This window comes from Pogona vitticeps, chromosome 6 (genome assembly GCF_051106095.1).
Source record: "Pogona vitticeps strain Pit_001003342236 chromosome 6, PviZW2.1, whole genome shotgun sequence".
Lineage (NCBI taxonomy): Eukaryota > Metazoa > Chordata > Lepidosauria > Squamata > Agamidae > Pogona > Pogona vitticeps.
The window spans coordinates 118,583,381-118,604,509 of NC_135788.1; the positions used below are offsets into that span (position 1 = coordinate 118,583,381).

Consider the following 21,129-nt stretch of genomic DNA (forward strand, 5'->3'; position numbering starts at 1 on the left):
GGTCTGAATTTGACCCAACTCCTGTTTGACCTCATCCATCAGGTGTCATGTTGGTTCTTGTTTGTATATTTTCCTTCTAATTTTTCATGCTCCGGCATGTCAGAATATAGCACTCAAAAGCTAGGATTTTTTTTTTCTGATGGATGAGACCTCAAGCCCATTTTAATGTATATTATTTTGGAAGTGTTCTTTCAAATTCACTTTCCTGTCAAGAACTCAAAATGGAACCCCAACCACTAACGACACGGAAATGTAATACGTACACAGAATACGACATAAGCCAAGAATGGCATGCCTCATTTAAGCCAGTAGCCATTTGGGATTATCTTATTGCTGGCTTTTCTTTCCACATCAGTCTTGCGAGTCCGAAAATATTTGGATTGTTCGCCTTGAAACTGATGCTAATAGAAAAACAATATTGTATTTTTGTTTCCATGACAGTCATTTCCGGGTACGCTAAGCAAAAGTTTTCTATAATGTCACAGGATTTGAGAAAACACAGAAGTCTGGATTGGTTTGTTTTGATGGAAATTGGCAATAGAAGGTTCTGTTTATCTCCGAATTTTGCCTTGGGTTTTATAGCAACAGGGTGTAAAATCTTTGGGACTATGGCTTCCTGTCTATTGGGAACAGCACCTGATTCTTGCTAGGTTAGATATGTGAGCAGAATGATGCCCAGAAGACAGGATTATGGGCACACAGAGAAATGTAGAGCTAAACTAATGCAGGATGAATAGTTAAAATGGGTGCATTTAAAATCACGTACAGCAGCAAACAGAAAAGGAGCCAGATATAAGATCAGTATTTGTTTAGTTCTTCAAGCCCCCTCCCACAAAATATTTGAAACCCACCCACCAGGTTTCTCCAAAATCACATTTGGATATTTTTTTTCATCATCTCTTTAATATAATTTTTATTTCTTTTTCTTTTATTTTTTTTTAACGTTCCCCATCCCCCCCTTTAAATACACAACAGAAAGACATTCCCCCCGCTGCCCCATTCTGGGGTGTAGAGTTTGGGGAGAAGGGGGCTTTGAGGAAAACAGGGTGGCTTGGAGGGTGGGCTGCTGTATAGACCCATCCCTCCTTAACACTCCATATGTCGTTTGGTTATTTGTGCGGGGCTGCGTTTATTTTTTTTTAAATATCCCCTTCTCTACCGCACAGGTTTCTTCTTAAAAGTCACATCCATCTTTGTGGCTTAGGAGGGTGTTAAAAACATTTAGCAGGAGGGAATGAAAAAAACAAACAAACCAGGAAAAGAACAAACCCCCCTAAAAAATAAACCAGACACAAAGAGGAAGGGGGAAATGTGAGGGGGTTAACTTTTTCTTCTTCTTCACCTTATGTCTCTTTTTTTAAAAAAAAAAATTATTTCCAGTTTGCTTTTTATTATTTCTTTTTGTTGGTGGGTTTTCTCTCTCTCGCTGTTGGTTTTCTCTTTTTTCTTTTTGGTTATTGTATAGAAGTTTTTAAGAGCTTTGGATTCATAAAGAGGGTTTTTGTGTTCTTTTTTTTTCTTTTCTTTTTTCTCTTTTTTTTTCGTTTTGCAAGGACGTCGGCACACGGCACGTGGCGAGTAGCTGCGCGTAGGATGTGAGGGTCCTTCTGGGTTTTCACCTTTTCTTTAAAGCCATTGGAGTAGGTTTGGTGTCGTTTCCCGCACAGAGACGGAAGTCACGTCTATCCGGAGGAAAAAGACAGTGAGGTTGTTGGTTTTATTTGGTTCCCCCGACGCAGGGTAGAGACCCAAGCTGGGGAGGAGGAGGAGGAGAAGAGAGAGAGAAAGAGAGAGAGAGAAGGAAAAAAATTGGTGGGAAAGAAGAGAAAAGCTCTCTTCTTTCCCCGTTTGGTTGCTGTTCAAGTCGTTCAAATCCATCAACAGTTCGGGCGTCTGTCCATTCATTCTTGACGGCAATTATTATACACAATGGGCTGAGCATGCTCTGGGGTGGAGGGCGGGAGAACTCAGTTTCTCATCTTTACCCCCCTCCCCCCGTAAGTTTTGTCTCCTTGGGATAATAATTTTCTTTTCCTTTTTCTGTCCATTCTTTTTGTTTGTTTTGCTTTCTTTTCTCTCTTTTTTTTTGGCCTTTTTTCAGTCTGTTAGCACAGTAAAAGGATGGCAGGTGAGTGTGAGAGAGGGTTCTCTGACAGGGTTGTGTGTGTGTGTGTGTAAGTAAGTGTGTGAGAGAAGAGAGAGAGAGAGAGAGGAGGCTCAGGTACAGGATGGGTATCAAAAGTGTGCCAGCATCTGTCACAAGTGGGGTGAGGGTGGTATGGGGAGGTTCCTAACCACACACGGGGCAAGGTGAGGGCTTTGGGCTCCGTGTATGGCAAATATTCGAAAGAGACAAGGGCGTGAGGAGAGACGATGCAGCTTTTACATACAAAGAGAGCAGGGTGAGGAAACCTGACCTCTAAGGAATGTCCCAAGCCAATAATGGCAGCAATCGTCTTGAGATCTTATGAAGAGATTTCTGGAAATGCACGGTGGGGAGAGAACCATGAGGGAGTCCTGCAAGTAGACACTGGGGGAGAACAAGAACCTTCTCCTGCCTCTTTGACATATGAGGTACACGGGTATGTCACAGGAGATGGAAGACTCTGGAATACACGAGTGGAAGGGAACGGGCATCCCTTAACAACTAAAGCTGTCTAGATGGGATCTAATTATGGACCATGGAGAGGAAAGGAGGGAATCGGGATCAAATGATAACACAGGGTAGTGAATGAGAGCGTTGAGCAGTTTGGTTGATAGTTGATGGGGCAAAAGGAAGGTCAACACGATTGGCTTGGTAAGACCCGACAAGGGTGTGCATTTCCTTCCCCCAAGCCAGCCCTAGGGGCTGCGGTTGTAAAAATGAACTTTGTCGAGGCCAGGGGATCAAGTGGATGGGCTGCCTTCCTGAATCCCACCTCAACGGAAGCAGTCTTCCTTCAAGATACAATTCCACAGGATGGGTAAAAACGGGGTCACAACGACCGAGTGGGTGGCCGGGATCAACCTGGGCGGATGGCGCCCTCTTGTATTCAACCCTTGCTGGCAATAAGAAAAGGTAGAGGCTGGATCGGGCGGGGCGCTGAACGATGGTTATTCGTTACAGGTAAGAGGTGGCACCCAAGCAGGTGACCCCCCTCCCTCCTGGGGCTAGTTCATTAGTCATTCTCTCTCACTGGTGGCAGTGTAGCATCCATCTCTATAAAGCTAGTAGTGTCGTAGAGGTAGCGTTATTTTTTGGGTTGGAGTCCGAGTGAGGTAATTTGGATTCCTCTTTGGCAAACACCGATGCGGTTGCTGCGTTGGAGCCGGCCTTGCGCCGGTGAGCGCTGGAGCGCAGGTGGGCCCCCAGGGCCTCGCGCCCGCTCACAAGCACCTCGCAGGCCAGGCAGTGGTAGGTGCACACGGGCACGCGGAGCGGGGCTGGGGCTGCCGGGGGCTGGCGCCCAAAGTAGCAGAAAGCGGCTTGGTGAGCGGCGGCCGCCCCCTCGCTCTCGAAGGCGGCCTTGCACTGGCGGCAAAGGTACTGGTGAGTCACGTCAACCGTAGAGATGCCAGGGGCGTCGGACACCTCCACCGACGGCTCGGGCGCGGGCGTCGGGAGCAGGGGGCTGGGCAGCAGCCCCATAAGTGTCTGAGGTATGACAGGGTTCATGGGAAACAGCCCCTTCTTCATGCCATACAGCTGCTGGAAGTAAGCTCCGGGCAGCTGGGCTCCAAAGAGCGAAGGGGCAGCCGCGGTGGCCGTTGGCAATGGGAAGGGCAGGAACTGGCCACCCAGCAGGGCGGGCACGGTGGCCTTCAACGTCTTGAGGTTCTTCAGTGTGGCAGTGGAGGACAAGGAGGGTTCCTGGGCTGAGTTTGAAGCCGGTTCTGCCTGGCTGTCGCACGGGGAGGTCTCCGGAGCGGGAGCTGGAGTGGGCTCTGCGGAAGGACCAAGCTGAGCCGGTTCCGGAGTGAGGTGAGGAGGTAAAGGGGGACCGGGCTGGGTGGAGGCCAAAGGGGAGCTCAGGGTCCCAGAGGAAGAAGAGGAAGGGCCTGTTGGGAGAGGAGGAAAAAAAGAGGGGTGAGTCGGTTGTCCTGCCTCGCGTCAGTTCCACCAACCTTCTCGAGGGCGGTCTGTCTTCCCCTCCCACCCCACTTCCATCCGTTTGTTCTTGCATAGTCTCTAAGGCCAGCTCCGTCACAAGTTGGCCACTCTCCATCAACAAGCATGTGCTTCCGCCCGTTGGGTAAACAAAGGTTTTCTTTACAGCAGTGGATTCTATCCACAGCCCCTGGCAAGCCGCTGCACGTCTGGAAGGAAGAGCATGAGATTCCGGCATTATTCCCACCCTAACGGCCTCCCTCTTCTCGCTGCATGCAACAGAAACCGTAAGGATGGGGAAAGACAGAAGAAAGGACACTCCAGTCGGACGGCGAAGGTTCGGCCAGGACCAATTTGCTGAAGAGGAACTATGACTGAGTACAAAAAGGGAGCGACCAAGTTGCCTCTGCAGCCATTTCAGAAGCTTCAGTCAGACCAATGAGACGAAGAGATGCTACATGGGAAAATGGTGGTATCTCTGTTGCACTCCTATGCTGGCAAGACCAGAGGTGGGAAGCCGCCACACAGCTTTATCTTGAAGACCCCCGTCTCGGATAGAACATACCTTACCTTTTTTTACCGCTCACTCACCTGACACAAATGGGGCGATGCTCCCAAGGGCAGATGGCATGGTAGTGGGAGGCAACGAAGCTCCCAGCCGGGTTGGTGAGGGTGTCCCTTTGTCCGGCACAAGCTCATAGCACCTGCTTTCACTCTTGAGCTGGGCCTTGATGGCCTCCTTGAGTCGGGCTAGGTGGCCCCGAGAGAAGAGGTGGCCGCGGCAGGAAACATAGAAATCGTACTTGACTTCACAGTAGGGGCACTCGGACTGCGTGGGAGCACTGGGGGGACCCTCGTCGGCGCCACTGTTCCCACCGGTGGCCGACTTGGCTTTCTTCTCCTTGGCCCTGGCATTCTGGAACCACACCTGAATCACCCTCTTGGGCAGCCCAATCTCCTCGCCCAGCACCTCGCACTCCTGCATGGTGGGCGTTCGGTAGGCTTCGTAGCAAGCCTTCATGATCTTCAGCTGGAGGCTGGACATCTGCGTGCGATACCGGCGTTGGCCCAAAGAGTCGTGCGCCCCTCCAAGCCCACCCTCCGTCGCTCGACTCCGCCGGCCACTGGAAAAATCGATATCGGCCAGCGAAGAGGACGAGGACGACGAGTCGCTCAGCTCCCCTCCCGACAGGCTCCGGTCTTCGTTCTCCTTGGGCAGTTCTTCTTCCACAGTTTCCTCCTGTGTTTGCACTTCGGCAAGAACTTCTGGCTTAACGGGTGGTGGCTGTAAGTTAACTGCAGGGAGGCTTGGGGTGAAGGAAACGGCGTAATGGACAGGTGGGTCTCGAGGTGGAGGGTTGAACTTTGGGAATGCGGTAGGGAGGGCTTGTGAAGGCTTGCTGGTTGGGTTGGCGGTGCTGGTGTTGCACCGAAACTGGCCTTTTCTCTCGCGGGCTCTTGTGTTCTGGAACCACACTTGGACCACCCTCTTTTTGAGTCCGACTTCTTCCGAGATACAATCGAGCATCTTCCGGGTGGGATTAGAATCCTGCATGTACCAGCGGTACAGGATCTCCAGCTGCTCCGGCAGAATCGTGGTGCGCAGGCGTTTGTCTCGAGGGGGCTCACTGTCCCCGCCTGCGACGCTGGCGCACTCACTCCCAGTGGGCGATAAGCTCCCATCCTCATGTTTCCGTTTCTGGGCACGGGACGAATCCGAGTGAGGGATGCGTTCGCCAAATACCAAAGGGGTCAAGTCTACAGATGTTTGGGAGCCAGTGGTGGGTAAGGGGGGAGCTGTTGCTGACACATGATTAACACGATGGATACTCAAGAGGTCAGAACTTGAGAACCTGGCGGTGCACTGATCACAGGGGTGGCTGGCGCAGTCGTCTGGTTGGGCCGCTGGTGCTGGCGGCTCCTCTTCCAAGGGTTTGTCTCCAGCATCATCTGTCTTAACGTCACCTTCTGTCCTTGATGGCTCCTGCTGTTCCTCTTCCTCCTCCTCCTCTTGTTCCTCCTCGTCAGCACCTTCGTTCTCCTCCTCTGCACCTTCTCCATCCCCTTCCTCCGGCTGATCATTGTAACACTTTTTGAGGTGGCGCACCAGCTCGAAAATGCAACGGAAGGATGACCGGCACTTCTTGCAGGACGGCTGCGCCACGGCGTGCCCACCTCCCACCCCAGCCTCGCTCCCGCCACTCTTGCGGGCCTTCTGGCGCGCATTTTGGAACCAGACGACGATGACCCGGTTCGGCAGGCTTAAGAGGGAGGACAGGCGCTCCACTTCGCCGTCTTTGGGGTAAGCACTGGACTCAAAGAAAGACTGCAGAGCCTGAGATTGGAACTCGGTGAATTTGGTCCGGGAGAAGCGCCGGGTGGTGGGGAAGGCCCCCCGGGAAGCATCGAGGGCTCCAGAGGCGCCGCTGCCTTCCTCATCCTCCGCCCGAAACCAGAGAGATTTCAAGTGCTCGGGAGACAAGCGGGGAGCCTCACCTTCGACCGGAGGCAGAATGGGCATCGGTTGCATTAAAAAAGGTGGGCAGAGGGAGGGGATTTCCAAGGGGATGGAAGCAGGTGCAATGGTGACGGCAGTGGTTTCCATTGTGGCTGCCACGGTCGTGGTGGTGGTGGCGGCAGCAGCAATGGCCGTAACTGCCGTGGTGGCAGGAGTCTCCGTGGGGAGCGGTGGGGGCGGGGGCGGATACATGCTGTCGTAGCTCTTCCGGAACTGTGCCGCGTAGCGGTTGAGCGCCTCGAATGGCAGGAACCGCCGGTGCACGTGCTCCTCGTGGGTTTTCAAGATCAGCATGTTGGAGAACTGCTTCCCGCAGGTGCCGCACTGCAGCTTGCCCGCTGGGGGGCGAGGAGGGATCGCCGGCGCTGGCGCCACCGGCTGCTTGCCCTCATTGTACTGGATGACGAGCTCAAAGCCGAAGTTCTCCAGGAGGGCCTTGGCCGCAGTGCGGGAGGCCTCGCTGCCGGGCTGGCTCCCCTCGGCCTCCTCCGCTTCGGCCTCTTCCGCCGGCTCGGATTTAGGGTTGCTGGGGGCCGCGGGGGCTTGCTCTTCCTTGTTTGGCAGAGGCGGGAGCAGCACGGGTGGTGTGGCGGAGAGGGTCAGTGCCGGGGCGGCTAAAGCCAACTTGGGGGCCACCTTCAGGTCGTGCAAGTAGAAAGGAAGCAGCAGTTGCTGCTGCTGCTGCTGTTGCAGTTTCAGGAGGGACTCGGGTACCAGCGGGAAGGGGGGCAGCAAAGGGGGTGTAAACAGGGGTGTAGGGAAGCGCTGTAACTCCGTTGCGGAGGGTGCCAGAAAAGGGAGCGCCGGCACCTGCACACAGCTCGGAGCCTCTGTTTCCAACGGCGCCTCGTTCGAGTGCTCCGGCTCGACCGCCGGCACCTCTGCTTTGCCGGCCGCTTCCATCTTGGCGACGCGGGAACGAGTCTGGTGCAGGACGGAGCGCATGTGGATCTCCAAGGTGGAGCTCTGGTTGTAGGAAACCCGGCAGGTGGTGCACTTGTAGGGCTTGTCGGATGAGGGCTGGAGACCCCCCGGGGTGCCCGCCTCGCCCCGGGAGGGCGCCGAAGGGTCAGCGGAGGCCTTCTTCATCTTGTGCAGGTGAGAGACCGAGTTGTAGTGGACCAGGAGGATGTTCTTCTGAGTGAAGGATTCCTTGCAGACGGTGCATTTGTACGGACGGGCCGGATCGAGGAATTTGTCCAAGGCGAAATTGGTTGCCTTGCGGTAGGACAGGGGATGCCGCGGATCTTGGTTGGGCGCGGCAAGGAGGGAGACCTCAGGCGGTTCAGCTGGGACGTGGGATGGCAGCAGCTGCTCCTCTGCTGATGCATTTGGGCGAGGAGGATCTTCCTCTTCAGACTCAGGTAGAGCAACAGGAGGAAGAGGAGGAGCAGGAGGTGGTGGCAGCGGCGGGATTGTTGGTGGCGGTGCTGGTGGCGGTGGCGGTGGCGAAGAAGCAGAAGGCGGCTTTTCTGGAGGGTCAGCCGGTAAAGCTGGGGAGGCAGGAGGAGGAGGGGGAGGAGGCGATCCTGGACAAAGCTTAGGGGCTGGAGGGTTTTTTTCCCCTGTCGTCGGTGCTGATGAAGGCAGAGGTCAGAGAAATAGTGGGAGAGAGAGAGAGAGAGAGCAGGATTGTCATGTACACTGAAAAACGTGTGTAGAGATAGCAAGGGTAATCTGTTAAAGCACAAGTAACAACTTTGAGTCTGTCTATACCAGTGGTTCCCAACCTTGGTTTAATCCAGGTGTCCTTGGACTGCAACCCCCAGAGAGCCCCCAGCCAGCACAGCTAGTGGTTGAAGGCTTCTGGGAATTGCTGTCCAGGAACACCTGGGTTACCCAAGCATGGGAACCACCAGTCTATACAAAACCATTAAAGCAGTCAGAAGCCATTTTAGTTCTCATGGCTCCATGCTATGTAATTCTTGGCTCTGTGGCTTGACGTGGTAAACTAGAGCTCTCTAGCTGAAAATACTACGTTATCTCACCAGATCCCAGGATTCCATGGGATCAGCCCATGGTAGTTAATATGGTATCAAACGGTTTCAACTGCAGACAAAGCTGAGGAATGTGGTGGCCCCTGAAAAGCGAGTGGGGTTTCATTTGACCCAAGCTTCTGCGGTGTGGGCTGCAGTCCAGAAAAATCTTATGCCAAATAAAACTTGCTAGTCTTAAATGTGTCCTCATACTCCGTGTTATATTTACATACATTCTGTTTTCTCCCCACCCCACCCACCCCTTAGCCTAAGGTGAAATTTGTCATTCTTGAACATGGAAGGACTGTATAGCAATACACGTATGTGGATGGAGGAGCTAATTTTCAGCCGTGTAGAAGCTTAGGTAAGAGTGCTATTTTAAAAAAAAACACCTTGCAAATGTAGACTCATGTAATTTAGCTGGTGTAGGAGGCTGGGGTTCAGGATAAATAGATCTGTAATGTTTATTTGTTTATTTCTTAACTCCATTCACAGCTTACGACTTCCACAAGGGCTAAACATTTATTTTAAAAATAGTAAACAAAGTGCTCATTCTCAGGACTCCAGACAGAAAAATTTAGGACTGTGAAGGAATTCCCAAAACAAGGTGTTCCTCAGTTGGTTGACAGCTGCTTTCCCTACTTAGATTCCTAGAATCATGGAGTTGGAAGGGGCCTCTGAGGCCATCCTGCTCAAGGAAGGTGTCCAAATCAAAGCAGATCTGACAGAAGGTGGTCTAATTTTCTCTTGAACTTCCTTTCCTCAATGATGTTGGGAGACAGCCCAGAGCTGAAATATCCTGAATGTAAATGTGAGCCTGTGGGGCAGAAATTTACATCCTTCCAACACTTTCCTTCACAGAACAGAACATGGCTTACCAACGAGGGGGCTCTGGGGTTCATTTCCAGCCCCTTGCTCTGAGTTGGGTGTCCCGCCTGGCTTGGGTGGGTCAGGAGGAAGGCTGGGGTCATGGACAACTTTGGTGGCAAAGGTCATTTCTACAGTGGTAGCCTAGATAGGAATGAGAAGGAAAGCGACACGGAGCGGCATTAGAGAGGCACTCCCTCCCTCGCAAATGATGAGCGACCATTCAGAATGTTCTCAGCTCTACAAAATGCTGCTGCGACTGTTTCATGGATGACAGAATCCCGGCTGAAAAGGCTATCAATCCGTTGAGCCGCAAGAATCTCCCTGGCAAAGTCCCACCAACAATAACCACCTCCATGATTCTCCAGGTGTCCAGCTGGCTTCAGCACTAGGTGCTCAGGGCTCCCCCCGCCTCCCTCCGCAATACCTGTATTTGTTTGTCAGGATTAGGGTCAGCAGGACAGACACAGTTGCAACAGGTCATCCCCCTTCTTCCACCGGGGATTTTTTTAAAAAAGCTTATCTTGTTGAATGACTTTGCTAGGCAATCTGCTGAAGCAGGGGATGGGGAGTTTGTGTCCTACCAGGTGTGTCATTGTACTGCAACTCTCTCCATCCCTGATCCCTGGGGATGAACTGGGATTGTAGTCCAACCAAATCTGGAGGGCCACATTCACTCCTCACATTAACTCTCTGTGTTAAGAGACGCAGACGCTCAGTCTGCACATTATTTCATTCCGTTCCAACCATCTATATTTTGCTCTCCTATTAAAAGCCAGAGGGGTTGGGTTTGGGGGAATGGGATAAAGACACTTCCTGCGCTGACACTCACCACAAGCAGCAACTTCTCCACACATTCGGGCACCACGTTGTGAACGTGGCTGAGGTGGAAGTGGAGGTTGGTCCGGCCCACCAGCTGTTCCTGGCACAGTGGGCAACGGTACTTGGGCTGCACCGCATGCTGGGAGACGGTGTGCGCCCGGACGGCTTCAACGGAGGGGTCGACATAATTGCAGAATGGACAGCAGAACACCTGGATTGTAGGAGCGGATGAAAGGGAGAGAGCAAAGAAAGGGTGATTTCTCTGGAGAAACCGGTGCCTTGCTTCCTAGCCTGGGTACCATACATTGCTTCATGATCCAGGCCATTTCTCCTTGCAAGCATCGTGAGGCGGGCAGGGTAAGACCAGGGGAGAGAGAGAGAGAGAGTACTCCTTGGAGCATTAAAATGAGAAAAGGTAAGTCGTTGTTGTAAAAAAATAATCCTACGTTACTTCTTAGTCATTGCTTAACAAGGGGAAATCAGTAACGTGTGTCCTTTTTGTGATTTTTAATTACAGTGGTGCCTCGCTTAACGAGCGCACCGTTTAATGAAGAATCCGCATAGCGACCCATTTTTGGGGGTCACTAATGCGATCGCATTGTGATGTTTAGATAGGCTAAACATCGCATTGCTATCATTTCTGCACCCGGCGGCCATTTTGGGAACAGCTGATCGGCGGTTCCAAAATTGCCGCCGGGTGCAGAAAATGGCTGCCCGCACCATTTTCGCGCCCTGCCCTCGCTTAACGAGGGCACGAAAATGGCGGCGCTATGGAGAAACCTCGCAGAATGGTGAGTTTAAGAGCCATAGGAACTCATTAAACTAAGTTTAATGCGTTTCTATGGCATTTTCCGTTCCATATAGCGATGTTTCCCCATAGCTACGGTTAATCCGGAATGGATTAACCTCGTTATGCGGGGCACCACTGTAATTTACAATGCTCAAGAGCAGGCAAAGCAATCCCTCTAGCAACGTTTTAGAAGTAATAAGTAAATATTTGTTACCTTTTTTTAAAAGGGGCTACTATGAGTCATACCTTCATTACTCCCTTGTAATCTATTACAGGTAGTGCCACTACATCAGGGGTGGGGAATTAATTTCTATAGGGGGGGGCACATGAAAAATCTGTACTGTGTTCAGAGGCCGAACCAACTTTACTTAAAAATAAAAGATAAGCAACTGATCAACTTTTAGACAAAAAGCTATAAACGGTTTTGATGTTTAACTTGTTCAGTGAGAGTAATCCAATCTGTCTTGGGCTTGAACAAGTGTTTGAACTGCAGCGACGACCGGCAGACCGGACAGGAGCGGCTCGCGGGCCGTATGTGGCCCTTGGGCCACACTTTGCCCAGGCCTGCACTGCATTCAAGGTACTTCTGCCAACCTTGGAGAGGGGAGAACAGAAAACATTTTGGAAGGAAGCAAACTGGCTAAGAGGATAAAAGCCGCAGCCTGGCAGCTGGATGATTAGGGAGTAGAGGAAAGCAAGACTTCTCTAAATCTCAAAGTTTGGCTTCTGTAATTTACTTTTCTGCCCCGTGATGTTCAAAATGTAGGGTTGAATTTAGTAAATAAGTTGCAGTTCTGGTGTATTTTCTAACTCTAGATCAGAAGTCGTCAACCCCCAGTCTGTGGCCCGGTGCTTGTCCATGGCATGAGCCGGACTGGGCCGCGGAGACAGACCTCCTGCTCCACCCTCGCACGCACTCCCCTCTCAACAGCTGCTTTGCGCACACATGCACATGGCAGTGTCGGCGTGACCGCTCCCCCACCCCTTCACACATGTGCCTGAGCGACTGCCGATGGGGTGGGCATGCAGGGGCTATTGTGCATGCGTGAAGGGGCGGGGGAGCACTCATGCAGGCGCTGGTGGGCATGCACATGCTCCCCCACTGCTTCGCACATGCACCCAAGAGAGAGAGCGCATGCGCCCAAATGCAGGGGGGTGCCCCACCTTCCTCAGAGGCTCAGACGGTCCACAGTCCCAAAAACTTTTGAGGATCACTGCTCTAGATCACTAGCTTTGAACCAGGCTTACTGTTTTACTCGGCAAGTTCATCAAACAAACAGTTGTACCAACTACTCTAAAAGCGATATTCTATATGCATAGCCCCGCTGAAGGGGTTTTATCATGATTTTCAAGGCAATAATACTGGAAAATATGAAGCGCCAGTTGCATTTATTCTCCAGTGGCAGAAAAGGAGTGCTCCAGAATCCTGAACAGAATTTTCATTGGAGTACCATCATCCTTTCGCTTCCATGCGATTCCTGCACCGCCACCCCACCCCGCCATCCCGGTGAAAAGCCCCACTCACCGTAGTGTCGCTCACACCACCAGCTTTCGTTTCGGCCTCGTCAGAAGCTGCAAAAAGACAGGAAAAAAGAAAGAAAGATATCCTGCATCTTCTTTGGGTCTATTTCAAAAGGTAGCTGAGGAAGTTTAATATTAGAAGGGAGGTCTGTTGGTGTAAAGTGGGGATGTTGGAAGAAACGAAACCATTATCCAGGCATCTGCCCTGGATCTTGGCCACAGTGCCACAGCACTCTGGAAAGGAACAGCACCACCACGGACGAAGAGCAACCGGAAATTCACGGAAATGAAGGGGGGAAAGTCCCTGGGACCAGCCCACTCGAGTCGAGCCTCTTTTTGGCAATCTTGCAGGCATCCTCGGAAATGAGTCCGAACCACATTTCTGGGCAACACTGGCTGGCACCAGAAGTTGGGATCCTGACTTCTCTTGATTAGGGGAGCTAAATAGGGTTGCCTCTGGTTGGTGTTTGGGTGGGCCACCCTCCAGAAATACCGGATCTCCACCTAGGGCTAGGAAAGAATCTCTCCCAAAATCTACAAGACCCATCTCTTGCTCACAGTTTGGCAGCAATTGGGCCAGGTGGACGGAGGATCTCTGGCAGCAGGAGGAAGTTCCCTTTGCTCTTAAGAAGACCCAGGCCAGAGTGGGCGCCGGCTCTCTTCCCCAAGAGCTGTGTTTTCATGAGGGTCTTTTGGATGGCACAGGAGAGAGAGGACAGGCGGGGGGGGGCAACCCTGTGGCCAGGCAGGAGTCCCTGAGCTGTGCCAAAGATACAGGGCAGGAGCCGAGAGCGTGGCCAACAGTGGAATGGTACCCCTGGAGATGTGTGTGGCTCATGCGAGAGAGAAAGAATTACTCACTGGGCGTCCGGGCTTTATTCTGCGTTTCCTTTTCAGGGGAAGAGACCTCTGGTACAGTTTCCTTCCCTGGAAGCGGGCAGGGAACCAAAGGAGAGAGGAAAAGGGGAAGAGGTAAAACAGTTGCAAGCACTCCCGTTTCTAGAGACAATTTGCTTTTTTTTAAAAAATACATATCAATATATTTTTTTCCTCAGCTGCATTTCATCTCTTGCCCCCCCCTTTCCTTCAGGGGGTTGGGAACGCCGAACACCCGAGAAGCCCAAAGGTTGGAAGAAGAAGAAAAAAACTAGATGGAAAGGGGGAGAAAACGGAGGGAATTCCACCGCTGACGTTGCAAGAGCCGGAATGACGCATGATCCAGGACTTTATCCTCGTCAGAGACTAATTAAACTCTCAACCCAAGTGGGATCGTTAATATCGAACGGGCTTGCCTCCCCGCCCGGTAGGAGCAACCTCACTGCCATTGGCAACTCAATTAACACTCTTCAATACACCCGCCAAGATGCTAAGACCTCCATTTCTCACTATACCGAGTGTTTTTCTCCCCTCACCAACCCGCTCTTCCTCCGGCACGCTCTCGCGCGCGCACCCACATCTTTTCCACGGTGGTTCCCGATCCTTCCAAACTTTGCCACGCACTCCAGTGGCACCCCTTTCCTCACAAAAACTTCCCACGGCCTCCATTTTTCACTGTTCCACCACGCTCTCCTCTCAACCCTGCCTGGACCCCCGCTTTGGGGTGGCGGTGAGTTCCCACGAGCCCACCTCCCAAGATCTCATTCCTCCATCGCTGCCTCTTGAGGGCCCGCAATCCTGACCCACAGCTTTCCTCGGCACCCCCCCCACGCCGGGCGCACTCCTTCCCTCCCCCTCTTTGCCTCGTTAAAAATATGGGGAGCCTTGTTGACGTTTGCACACAGGTAGGGACGGAGGGTGGATGATGTTTTTGAAACATAACCTGAAGCTGGTATCAGGGCCAATTGGCCTCGCTTGAATTGAATAGGGTCCCTCCCCCCCCCCATACCCCCAAGAATGAAAGACATGGGGTGGGGAGGCAGCTACGGATTGAGGGAAGAGAAAGCAAGACGGAGAAAAATGTTTCTTTTTTCTCCCCTTACTTCTCTTTCCTCCACCAGCCCCCAACGGCCTGTGGTCCCTCCATCCCTCTTTCTCATTTCTCTTCTCCTTCATCCTTCCTCCATGTTGCTAGGCAACCACCCCAGTATCTGTCATAATCCATTATGAAGCGGGGAGGGGGGGAGGGAGAGGTTGACGGTGGCTGTGGAGGAGGAGGAGGAGGGAACAAACCTTCAGCTGCGCTTCACTATCCACAGACACAGGGGTGTGTGAAACACAGCACAAGGGGAGACCGGGGCGGGCGGTGAGATGGGAGCAATGGCAGGGCATTTGCTTCCCTCTTGTCAACTGGCTTTTCTTGTCCCCTGATGCCCAAATCTACGTTTTTGCAGGTCTAAGATAATTAGCAAGGCTATTGCACATGCATACACAAACACAAACACACCCATGGGCCTCGAGGGCTGAGCGAAGGGACCATTACCAGCGGGGTTAGCAGGAGCAAAGCAGATGTATCTCTCAAGACCTGGAGTGCCCTCCCCATTCTGGAGCAGTTGGAGCCGCCACTGGCCGTGAGCATCGCGGTGCTGGGGGGACCGGAGGTGCTGGACCATCACCAGGCGGTTTGGGGTGTCCGTGTGGCACAGGAGGCAACGGAACTGGGCAGGTTCGGGACCCACGGTTGGCAGGGCTGATGTTGCTTCCATTTCCAGGAGGAACTAAGGAGAGAGAGAAAGAGAACTGCAGCCCACCAAAAGGAAAGAAGAAAACAGCGTTTACTCCATGGCCACCCTTTCCTTGCTCATGGTTTCATCCAGCCTCTTATCTAATGTCTCACACTTCTCCAAAGGCACCTCCATTCCCGGGCTCCACCCGTCCTCTGGTTTAACTTCACCCACCTGGATCCATTTCTGTAGCAAGCACCTTCTCAGTCAGGTGACTGGCTCTGGTCACCTTAAGCCCCACCCACTTCCCTGGGCCCACCCCTAAGGGTGGTACCTTGTAACCCTGCAGCGCCTCCTGATGGCCAGCGCCTGCCACATGCAGCCGCATCTTCTCCTTGCTGTTGGTCTCGTATTCGCAGAGGTTGCAGTGCAGGTGAAGGGGCGGGCCAAGTGGAAGCTCTGCCCCCACATGGGCTCCGAGGCTGCCCCCTTCGCGCAGGTGGGCCGCCAGCTGGTACTTCAAGGCATGCTTGTCGGTCTTGAGGTGCAGCTGGAAGTTGGCCTTCAGCTGGGTGCCGTAGGCGCAGAGCCTACACCGGTGCAAGTCCCCGGACACCTCCTTCCACTCGGCCTCAGGCAGCGAGCGTGGTGCCGAGGCGTGCCTGAGGAGGGCCTCCAGGCTATCCGTGCCAAACACCTGGCATACCAGGCAGCCAAACAACCTCTGTGGTGCTGCTGGGTCGGATCCGGAATGGGGTGGCAACGGAGAAGGTGGAGCAGGCTCCGGAGAGAGCGATGCAGGGGCTACGGAAGGCAGAGGAGGAAGGAGAAACGGAGTCAACAAAGAATATAAAATCACGTGCAGATAAATAACAGAGAGACAAAATGGGTAAATGAAAGAACGGAGCAAAGCAACGGAGAGATGTAGGTTCTGCAGCTGTCTGGAGGTCTGAGGATTTATTTTAATTCCTTTGCTTTCCCCTGAATACCACTTGAAATTTCTTCCCCTCATTTCATATTAGACTGCAAGACAACAAGGAAGATCAGGGGACTGGAAGCCAAGCCCTAGGAGGAAATACTGAAAGCTCTGGGCATCTTTAGCTTTGAGGGAAACATCTGAGGAGAGAGATGATAGCACTCTTTATATACTTGAAAGCTCGTTGTACAGAAGAGGAGCAAGATCTGTTCTCAATCATTCCAGAGTGCAAGACACGTAAAAATGGGCTCAAGTTACAGGAAGCCAGATTTCTGCTGAATATCAGGAAAAAGTTCTTAACTGTTAGAGCAGTAAGACGATGGAGCCCACGACCTTGGGAAGCAGTGAGTGTTCCAACTCTGGAGGCATTCAAGAGAAAATTGGTCAACCTTTTGTCAGATCTGCTTTGATTTGGATTCCTACATTCAGCAGGAGGGTTGACTCCATGGCCTTGCAAGCCCTTTCCAACACCGTTATTCTATGATTTGTGGGTTTTGTGTATTTTTTTTCCACATGGAAGGTTCTGCAAGCTTTACATGACTCGTTGGTACATAGTCATTTGTGCATTTTAAGCACTTCGCTCTGTGCCCACTTTATAGGCCCCCTAAGTCTTGGAAATGTGCAGCTTCTCAAGGAGGAAAGGCATTTCCTCTCTCCATGAAGCACAGAGAGTTACTTTCAACCGAGCTGTGAAAACTAACCCATTTCTCAGTCATCCCAGTTTTTACACTGAGGGGGGAAAATAAGAGAAATGAAGGCAGGGCTTGTTTGCCGTGTTTCAACAAAAAGAAAAGAAAGGAACAAAGGAATGAGAGAACTGAGGAGGAAAATAAAGAAGTTATTTTTTTTGTTGTTGTGGGTTTTTCGGGCTCTTTGGCCATGTTCTGAAGGTTGTTCTTCCTACTCAGCTCTCCAACAAACAGCAACAGAGCATGGGCAGAGTTCCGACTCCAGTCCTCTGAAGATGCCGGCCACAGAGACTGGCGAAACGGCAGGAAGAACAACCTTCAGAACACGGCCAAAGAGCCCGAAAAACCCACAACAGCCATCAGATCCTGGCCGTGAAAGCCTTCGAGAATACAAGTGTATTTTTTATTTGGATAAGCCCCTTGGAGATAAAAAAAACCAAAGAGGAAATGGAGGCCATGGGGGGAAAGGATGTTTAGTCACCAGAGGTGGAATTATCTGCTTAGTATCAATAGACAAGTGTGGTGTGTGTTCAATCCTTACGTCTCGTCTATGCTGGAGCAGCAGAGTTATGGAAGGGACTAAAGGAGTGGATAAAAGCAGTTCTCCTCTTACCTGACCCCAAGGTACACATCTTTCTGCCTGTGGCACCGAGGTGTGGGAAGCCTCCGTTGAGTAAGAGTTGAGTTTGCTCCAAAGCCTTCTCTCCCCGCAGGGCTGGGCTTCCCCCGGAATGAGGGTGGTGGGGATGCGGGTGGTGGGAATGGCCGAGGGTTTGAGCCCCATAGAACTGGAAGAGTTCTGGCTGCATTTTGCCTCCCGGGGGGGCTTGAGATTGCCCCAGCAGTCCCGGTAACGCCAAGGGCAACCCTTGATGGAGCAAAAGGATGTTCTGCATGTGCTTCTCGGACGTCATGTGGATCCGCAGGTTGCGGGAGATGTTGGTCTCGTAACTGCACACCTTGCACTGCCAGGAGGATTTGCCTTTCGGCTCCTTCTCTTCGGGAGAGGACGGGGAGGGGGCCACGGGAGGGGCCACCACCGAAGAGGCCCCGCCTGCCCCCGTGGCCTGATAGCCTTGGAGGTTCGCCAAGTGCTTGTCGGACTGCATGTGGATGCTGAGGTTACCTTTGGTGGTGGTGGAGTAGTTGCAGGCCTCGCAGCGGTAGGGTTTGTAGCCGCAGTTGTAACTCTCGCCCCTGGCCAGGCGCGGATGGGGGCCGCCTGTGCTGCAATACGCACAGTGGCTGTTGTTTTCCGGATGCTTCTCCTTCATGTGCACATCGAGGGTTTGCTGATACTTGTAATGCCAGTTGCACTTTGGGCATTTAAGAGTCTTGCAGGAGTTCCGAGAATGGAGCAGCGACATGTGACCAGATAGGGTTAACCCAGAGTAAGCCATGGCGGTGTAATCTTCCCCGAAAGCAAGCGCAGACCCTCCGTTGTGATTACTGTTGCTTATTCCATTGTTGACTTCGAACCCCACATTAGTCATGTCGTTCGCCATCCCGACGTTCCCGAGGGGGTGGGCCAGGTCGGTGGCGCCAATGTCATGGGACAACCCAACGCTTGGGGCTTCGGTGTCGTTGGCTAGGCTGTCGTTATTAACTTTGGTGGCTAACCCGATGATTTCGGTGGGTAGTTCTGTAGGAGCGATCTCATGAGCCGGTCCTGCGTGGCTGGCTCTGTTGGCCAACCCAACCGCGCCGTTGGCCGACTCCAGGTGGACGTCTTCCTTGGGCAGCCCAACGTTAACTATGGTGTCAGTGCTGTTGGCCTTCCTCAGCGGTGTCTCTGAGAGGGGGGTGTTAGCACCCATGGGTGGGCTTTGGCCATCTGAGCTTTGGTCTGGAAGAAGCCTTCCCTCCTCTTTCTTGTTTTCAACCACTACTTCCTCCTCCTCCTCCTCCTTTCCTTCTTCTGGTTTGTCCTCCATGCCCCCCTTTGCCCAGTGCGTGCCTCCGACCCTTGAATCTTTGGCATTGGGTGGCTCGCGTTGTCCTTCTGGGCTCCCGTTTTCCTCCTCCTCCTCCTCCTCTTTCTTTTCTCCTGTTACATTCACCCATCTGCTACACATTCTGGCATTGAGGTCTGCCTTGGTGGTGGGAATATTTGGTTCTAGGAAGCCAAGTGTGGTACCCTGGAACACGGCAGAAGCCCCTCTGGACAGGGTCTGGCATTCGTTGGTGTTCAGCTGCACCCCGTGAGCTGCGCGGGTGTGCGTGGCCAAGGAGCGGCCCCGGCCGAAAGAGAGGCGACAGACCAGGCAAAGCCAGATGGGCGCCTCCGGGAGCTCCTCTTCTTGGCCAACGTTGGCTTCCCCTTTGAGGGTTTCCTCATCCTCCACATGGGTGGTGGGAGCATCTTTGGGTTCGGTGGGAGCGTTTTTGGCAGATGTGGTTCGAGCAGGGAGCCCGGCCAGTCGGTAACTGTAGAAGGCGCCGTGAGGGGTCCACTCGCCTGGCGCTGAGGTATTCTGGGACATTTGGTCAGTAGACATAAAGCCTTGGTTAGGGCCTCCACTGCGCTGGACGTGGAGGATGGAGACTGGGGGAACTGTGGTGCTAGGGGAGCCCTTTGGTAAGAGAACATGGCCGCCACCGAGGAGATAGGTTGAGCCGTCGGCAGAGAAGAACAGCTGGGCTTCGCGCCCACCGTCCTCTTCCTCTTCTCCGCCTTCTTCTGCTGCTCGCTTACTCCCATCTTCGGCAGGGGACGTTGCTTGAGGGAAGGGTGATGGGTTTGGCGTTGCTCGGCCGCAGTCTGCTTGGAGTTGCGGCGCGGAGCAGGGCCTCATGGTTTCATCAAGAGCGGGCGAGGCATCCGAGGAGGAAGGGTCCGAGAGGGGGGTTTCTTTGGTGGCTGGAGAGGCAGGGGAGCCCTGAGCGGGCCGAACCACGGCCTTGTCATCCTGCCCGTTGGCCGAGGGGAGAGAGACGGAGGAGTTGGAGGAGGCAGAGTTAGAGGGGCTTTCCATGGCGGTGCAGGCGCGAGGGGTGCGGGGGGGTCATCTCAGCACAGGAGCCGAGACTCTGGAGGAGAAAACAGAGAATGCAAAGGCGGGTGAATCTTTGTCTTGTCGTGTTCCTGTTTACGAGACAAGAAAAGAAACTCTCACTTTATTTACGGTGCCCTTCGGATTCTGGGCGGCCTCGTTAGAAGGCGCCGTGATCAGGGAACTATCTGAAAATTGGGGTTTCAGTTCAGATTTTTTTTTAAAGTCCCTACAAAACTTTGCACACATTTTTGTGTGGGGGGGAAATCCTCTAATGTAAACATTTCGACACACCCTAACAGACGTATTTTTACAAGCCGCTTCCTTTAGTCAAATAGGTTTCTCCTATCTTATTTTTTTTTACCGATAGACATATATTTGTATGTGCTGTTCCCTGACACAGTACTTTTTCCACACTGTATTTCATGAGGGAAGTGCCTCGCGAGGTTTTGAAAAATACAGCTAGTGCCTCTTGTTCTGCTGCCTCTGAAGAAATGTGAATTAGGTAAAGTTTGCATTAAAAATATGAATCAGATGATGTCCTTGGTCCCTATTCCAAATTCCTGCCTCACTTCATCCTAGAAAATTCTCCAGAGAAGTGTCCTAGACATGATTCACCACACAACGCTGTGTCTCACAACTGTGAAGAAGCCATTGCAGGTAGAATGCAATGGGAAAGATGATGGTTCGGTGGCAGGGCACCTGTTTGGCATAGGATACTGGTTCCCAACCTTGGGTCCCTCAGGTGTTTTTGCTTGGACTACAACTTCCATAAGTCTTCATCATTAGCTGTGCTGGTCAGGATTACTGGGAGTTGTACATAGTCCACAAACATCTGGGGACCCAACGTTGGCGTAGAAGGAGGCCTGAGGTTCCATCTTTAGCATCCCCATTCAACAGGACCATGGAATAGTGTGAGGAACACCACCATATTTTGTGGAACTTACATGTAGCACACATCCACATTTGAAAATCCAGCTAGACCAAACCAAAAACCCATCTTATCCATGGTTGCCCACAGGAAGCCCATCAGAAGGACATGACAGCAGGCTTCAACCTCCATCTTATGTTCTCTGGCAACATCTGGATCTGGCAGATGTAATGACAACTCTGGTGAATGTACCTAATCCCCTTTCAGCTCTGTCCAGATGGACCGCCGTCACTGCATCCTGTGGCAGTGAATTCCACAGTTTAACCACGGGCTGTGTGAATAAGCCCTCCTTCCTTATCCCTCCCAAATTCCCTGCCGTTCACTTCCACAGGTAATCCTAATTTCTCTCATTATGACCA

The 21,129-nt window shown here is 52.4% G+C and overlaps 1 protein-coding gene and 2 long non-coding RNA genes across 5 annotated transcripts in view; 2 read left to right on the forward strand and 1 right to left on the reverse strand.

Annotated features, from left to right (window-relative positions):
- LOC140701381 (uncharacterized) overlaps window positions 1-21,129 on the forward strand; it is a 44,176-nt gene that overhangs the window by 10,666 nt on the left and 12,381 nt on the right. The window lies entirely within an intron of this gene.
- On the reverse strand, window positions 884-19,821 carry ZFHX2 (zinc finger homeobox 2). 2 transcript variants are annotated; one of them, XM_072977058.2, is made up of 9 exons: window positions 17,460-19,821; window positions 15,516-15,985; window positions 15,001-15,235; window positions 13,443-13,508; window positions 12,586-12,632; window positions 10,281-10,481; window positions 9,460-9,592; window positions 4,679-8,182; window positions 884-4,038 (listed from the first exon to the last, which is right to left on the reverse strand). In XM_072977058.2, the coding sequence occupies exons 1-9, from the start codon at window positions 19,819-19,821 to the stop codon at window positions 3,200-3,202; spliced, it is 7,857 nt and encodes a 2,618-aa protein (XP_072833159.2). In that variant the 3' UTR covers window positions 884-3,199. The 2 variants fall into 2 exon arrangements, with proteins under 2 accessions (XP_072833159.2, XP_078234462.1); XM_078378336.1 differs by having other exon boundaries at window positions 14,965-15,235.
- On the forward strand, window positions 6,265-13,844 carry LOC140701382 (uncharacterized). Of its 2 annotated transcripts, XR_013537676.1 has the most exons (4): window positions 6,265-6,389; window positions 8,849-8,945; window positions 13,479-13,553; window positions 13,672-13,844. It is a non-coding gene; the product is annotated as an uncharacterized LOC140701382 (long non-coding RNA). The 2 variants fall into 2 exon arrangements; XR_012080314.2 differs by lacking the exons at window positions 6,265-6,389; window positions 8,849-8,945 and having other exon boundaries at window positions 10,476-13,553.

Coding starts and splice junctions, on each gene's coding strand:
- ZFHX2 (XM_078378336.1), bottom strand. CDS start 19,821: ATGGAAAGCCCCTCTAACTCTGCCTCCTCCAACTCCTCCGTCTCTCTC. Junction 12,633..13,442: donor GAATAAAGCCCGGACGCCCA/GTGAGTAATTCT, acceptor GTCTTTTTGCAG/CTTCTGACGAGGCCGAAACG. Junction 10,482..12,585: donor GTGGTGTGAGCGACACTACG/GTGAGTGGGGCT, acceptor CCTACAATCCAG/GTGTTCTGCTGTCCATTCTG.